The following is a 5,884-nucleotide window of genomic DNA, read 5'->3' as shown; positions in this document are numbered from 1 at the left end:
TAAAAATCCTGACTGTACTGATAAGCTTATGTAATGAATGTTGATAGAATTCTTGTGGAACTTTCTTTTAATGCATATTTTATCATGTTTTCCTAGGAGAAAAGGAAGGGAGGAACCACTTGTTCGTTTGTAATGCACATCTTCCCTACCCTTTTCTTCAACGCAATGGAATATCACTGCACGTGATGGAGATAAGAACTTTTTTCTTTTCTTTTTTCACTTTTTTCATGTTTTCACTGTTTGTTTGGAACATCTATCGGGTTTTTAGAGTCAAGTCTGAAACCCTTTTTTCACTTTGTAATAATATGTGTATACAGGGGTGAGCGGAATTAGAGTCTGATTTATGTGCTAATCGAAAAATGGTCAAATGAGTAACCTTTGAATTCCGGTATTGACATCATAGGCACTAGTCCGAAAGAAATATGTTAAATTAATGTTTAATACGTGGTTACAACAATGTACTCTAGCTTTGCGCATACATCAATCGGCAGGTATATTATCAGTGCATATATAACTTCAGAATACCTGTCTTAATCTCGAGTAATTATTCTCGCTTACATGTATATGAGTATAACCTTTCACTAGAGGTGTACATATGATATAGCATGAGAAACAAAATACATGTTGATCCAATAACTGCATATATAAGGACGAAGTTACTAGCTTAAAATGGCGGATACAATTTGACTATCTGAACTATATGTCCGTTTTTTATGTCAGTGACACTTTCCTACCTCTGTGTTTACATAAAAGTGCAATTATGTTTTGTTTGGGTAACGTGTGAGCAAGACACACTTTGGTGTCGAAACGCGTAACGTTGACTGAGGAATAAAGAAAAAACTGGGCATCTCTACTACTGAGTGCGAGTAGTGCTTTCAGCACACTGGGACTGTTTATTAATTGTTTTTCGGCCGGGTTCGCCGAAATACGCACCACCCGACAAAGGGAGCAGGACCCCGGAAGGACCCGTGCTGGTGAAAATATTTATCAATAACAAGGGATCCAGAGCCGGCTGTTTTTGAAGTGAATTTCACTCACGATATCTGACAGGACTCGAGGTGACGCCGCGACCCCGCAAGGTAAGCCATTTTTTCGTTTTTTCTCTGTGTGTCCTGGCGCTGTCAGCGCAGGAGTGTGTTGATAGAGCCAGTTGAGTGACAGGGAATTACGGGAAATGAGCTGTTGCGGAGGGGAGCGGGCGGAAGCAAAACGGACATTTGCATAAAATTGGCAAGATCACCAGTGCAAACGCTGATAATCTATGGATCCGTAATTTCTTGCAAACACCTCCCTGAAGTGTTATCTTAACAGCATCGGGAACCACCTATTTAAGTGGGGTAGTAGAGAGAGCTCAATCACGAACAGATACAGGACACTAGACCATCGAGGCGATACAGGGTATCGCAAAGTGTTCCCAGTACAACCCAACGCCTAGTAAACAGTGGGGCAAGCAAACAGTACAGTTATTTACAAAATCTACAGATGGTGATTTAAAATGGATGAAGAAGGTGAAAGAAGGCGCGAGGCAGCGTCACTGTTCGCCAGGGCACCTGGAAAAGGGAACTTGAAATCAACAATACAAGATAAAGTAGTGAATGATCCCTTGAATGAACAGTTACGTAAATATGAAAGACTAAGAAAACAGGAAAGCTCCAAATGGTGGGAGGCAACATCATTACAAGATTACGTGGAAAAAGAAATGATACCGAGAGGCTTGAGAATCTATATAACACCATCCCACGAGTCATTAAATCCACAAATGTTGGAAGATTGGGCGCAAAATTCTGCCATGAGTTCTAAAAATATGCTGAGCATATTAATCAAATATGCATGGGAGGATCGTGACGCAATCCTACAACAAATAAAAGAATTGGAAAATGAATTTTTGAAGAGCAACGAACAAGATACTATTAAAAAATTCAAAGAAGAACTGAAAAATAGACTTAAAAAACATGAAGATGACATCAAATATCGCAAGCAAAGGAAGCTACATCGCGATTGTGGGGATTATGAGAGTGGACGGATTCTAACATATAGCCCCAAATATGACTACCTCTATAATCAATATGAGACCACCCCAATCACTGCAAATCAAATCCAAGTTGAAAGTGATCAAAATAGAACAATTCCTACCAGTGGTTCAGAAATCGATACCTCTCAACAGTCCTCAAGCACAATACCTGTGGTCGATATCACCAAAAAAACGGCGAATTTTTTACAAGAGTTCCGGGTCCTGAGAACACGCAGAAAAAAAGACGCAGATATGGGACAACAAACTGCACCCAAACAGAATCCGACAAGAGGACGAGCAAGGGGAAGAGCAAGAGGCAGGGGCGGTCGTAACGAAGAAGACTCAAGCTCCAGCAGAGAAGAAGAAAAAAACAAAAAAACAGTGGGAACCAAACGAGGTGGTTACAGAAAAAGGAGATAATGATGGATGAAGAAATGGTAAACAAAACAATAATAAACTTATCCTCTAGAACACTGACTTTCAAAGAAAAACAAACATTATGTTTGGGACTTACGTTTTGTCCCACTGAACTATTTGATTATGCGGACACAAGAGTGGATATTTTTAAATTTATTAGGAAATTGAAATTGACCAAATGGCATTCAATGGTAACCAAAAAAGCAGGGACTGATGTAGAAATATGCCCAAACATACCTGAATTGACTGTAGGTGACACCGAGACATTACAAACTGTGTATTCTCTAGGAGGTATAATCCCCGAGAATGAACTTAACACTGAAGTCATAGGAGTTAGAGAAACAAGAACAGACAGGGCCGCCACTACTCCTTTCAGACCCAAGTCAGTGTTCTATCCTACACTCCCACATGATGCAATTGACACCTTCCACGAGGTAGTAACTAGAGAACTCACTAAATTGAAACACACCTGCCCCAAATGGGGTAAAGGTGACATCAACCTGACCAAGGGAGAGATGGATTTTATCTTCTCCTTGGCAGAGGATAAAAATGGAGTTTTGCGTCCCTCAGATAAAGGAGGCAATATTGTTCTGTGGGGAAGGGAACTCTACATAAAAGAAGCCCTTTCCCAACTTGAGGGAGGCATCTTCTATTGCACAAGTAGTATGGATGAATATAACAATAGCATCCTGTATACATGGAATCAACTAACAGAATGGCATAATGAGGGATTACTCTCCTGGCATGAGTTCCGTTACCTCAAAAAAGACTTTCCTAAACTCCCCATCTTTTACCTTCTGCCTAAGGTCCATAAGAACTCTAAGGTACCTCCAGGGAGACCCATCATCTCTTCCTTAGGCAGTATAAATGAGAATCTTTCTAGATATATTGACCACTTTCTAAGAGAACATGTCTGCCAATTACCCTCATATACTAAAGACACTACTGACTTCCTTAAACTATTAGAGAACATCACATGGTCAGAGGGTGACCTGCTCATTACTATGGACGTGAGCGCCCTCTATACTATCATAGACCACACACAGGGGATGGAAGCTAGTTATCATTTTCTGAAACAGAGAGAAATAGGCTTCCGAGAACATACTGCTATGTTAATATGTATGATGAAGTTATGTCTTAAAAACAAAATTTTTATGTTTGATGGAACGATCTATAAACAAACCCGTAGCGCGGCCATGGGTTCGGCCTTTGCGCCTAGTTTTGCGAACCTGTTTGTTGGTAAATGGGAAGAGGAACTGAGAAATGAGATAACATTGAAGGATGAATTCTCAAAGGTCAAAACATGGATAAGATATATCGACGATCTGTTCATAGTGTGGGGCGGTACTGAAACGGATGCGATCAGTTTTATTGAAAAACTAAATCGTAACGCATATAACATACACCTCACCTACACTATGAGCAGACACCATGTTGAATTTTTAGATACAGAAATTGAAATTATGGAAGGGAAAATCACATCCAGGTTACACAGAAAAGATACGGCTGGCAACAGCCTATTACATGCTCTAAGTGCACACCCAAACCCACTGAAATGGAGCATCCCTTATGGGGAACTGCTCAGAGCTAAGAGAAATTGCAGTAACACTGAGGGATTTGTGAAAGAACAAGAGTGTATGCTGTTCAGATTTCGAGACAGGGGCTACCCAGAATGGGTGTTGAGTAAAGCTGTGAGAAAGATTGCTGAGGTAGAAAGAGCTGACACCCTTGTCCCCAAACAGGACAAGGAAAGCGATACTACACCAACTAGGATTATAACCACCTTCCACCAAAGATCAGATAAAGTCCGCAAGATTCTGGTAGATAACTGGAATATTCTCCAGTCGGACAACACAATAGGACCCGGACTGATGGAGAGACCCTCAATTACTTACAGGAGAGGTCGCAATCTACGCGACATCCTGGTTAAGGGGGACATTACTGACACCAAAAAACAACATATACAGGGACTCAAAGGGTTCTATCCATGTGGACACTGTGTGGCATGTAAATCTAGCTACATGGTGAAAGAGGTTAATATCCCAGGACAGAAAACATCACATAAAATCAAACAATTTCTGACATGCAACACCAGTTTTGTCATTTATGTCCTAGAATGCCCCTGTAAGATGAAATACGTAGGCAGCACAACTTGTATGGCCAAAAAACGTATACAAGAGCACCTCAGAGCCATAACCAATCAGGATGTTCGGTACCCAGTGGCCAGACACTTTCAGGAACACCATCAATCAAAGTCCTCTGCTAAGATACTTCGCATTAGAACAAGTTAATGTGGGAAAAAGAGGTGGTAATCGCACTTTAGCACTCAGGAAGAAAGAATCCAAATGGATTATGAAGTTAGAGAGCAGATTCCCTGGGGGCCATAACCTTGATGAGGAACTGGCAACTCATCTTTATGAAGACTGATCACATTCTGTTTTATAAAAATCCTGACTGTACTGATAAGCTTATGTAATGAATGTTGATAGAATTCTTGTGGAACTTTCTTTTAATGCATATTTTATCATGTTTTCCTAGGAGAAAAGGAAGGGAGGAACCACTTGTTCATTTGTAATGCACATCTTCCCTACCCTTTTCTTCAACGCAATGGAATATCACTGCACGTTATGGAGATAAGAACTTTTTTCTTGACTTTTTTCACTTTTTTCATGTTTTCACTGTTTGTTTGGAACATTAATCGGGTTTTTAGAGTCAAGTCTGAAACCCTTTTTTCACTTTGTAATAATATGTGTATACAGGGGTGAGCGGAATTAGAGTCTGATTTATGTGCTAATCGAAAAATGGTCAAATGAGTAACCTTTGAATTCCGGTATTGACATCATAGGCACTAGTCCGAAAGAAATATGTTAAATGAATGTTTAATACTTGGTTACAACAATGTACTCTAGCTTTGCGCATACATCAATCTGCAGGTATATTATCAGTGCATATATAACTTTAGAATACCTGTCTTAATCTCGAGTAATTATTCTCGCTTACATGTATATGAGTATAACCTTTCACTAGAGGTGTACATATGATATAGCATGAGAAACAAAATACATGTTGATCCAATAACTGCATATATAAGGACGAAGTTACTAGCTTAAAATGGCAGATACAATTTGACTATCTGAACTATATGTCCGTTTTCTATGTCAGTGACACTTTCCTACCTCTGTGTTTACATAAAAGTGCAATTATGTTTTGTTTGGGTAACGTGTGAGCAAGACACACTTTGGTGTCGAAACGCGTAACGTTGACTGAGGAATAAAAAAACTGGGCATCTCTACTACTGAGTGCGCGTAGTGCTTTCAGCACACTGGGACTGTTATATATATATATATATATATATATATATATATATATATATATATATATATATATATATATATATATATATATATATATATATATATCCAAAACCAAAGTATACACCGCGCGTAGCGATCACAG

The 5,884-nt window shown here is 39.4% G+C and overlaps 1 protein-coding gene across 1 annotated transcript; it reads left to right on the top strand.

The window, feature by feature from the left end:
• The first annotated feature begins 1,495 nt into the window (after positions 1-1,495).
• On the top strand, positions 1,496-2,431 carry LOC147751619 (uncharacterized). The gene has a single exon (XM_086938930.1). It carries the CDS (start codon positions 1,496-1,498, stop codon positions 2,429-2,431), a length of 936 nt encoding a protein of 311 aa, XP_086795056.1.
• The last annotated feature ends 3,453 nt before the right edge of the window (positions 2,432-5,884 follow it).

The sequence above is a fragment of the Lissotriton vulgaris genome, chromosome 1_1, assembly GCF_964263255.1.
Source record: "Lissotriton vulgaris chromosome 1_1, aLisVul1.2, whole genome shotgun sequence".
Classification (NCBI taxonomy): domain Eukaryota; kingdom Metazoa; phylum Chordata; class Amphibia; order Caudata; family Salamandridae; genus Lissotriton; species Lissotriton vulgaris.
Note: the sequence above shows the minus strand (reverse complement) of the source record. Positions and strands in the feature narration are given on the sequence as shown.

Excerpts from the sequence above, each read along its gene's own strand:
- LOC147751619 (XM_086938930.1), top strand. The coding sequence starts at position 1,496 with ATGGATGAAGAAGGTGAAAGAAGGCGCGAGGCAGCGTCACTGTTCGCC.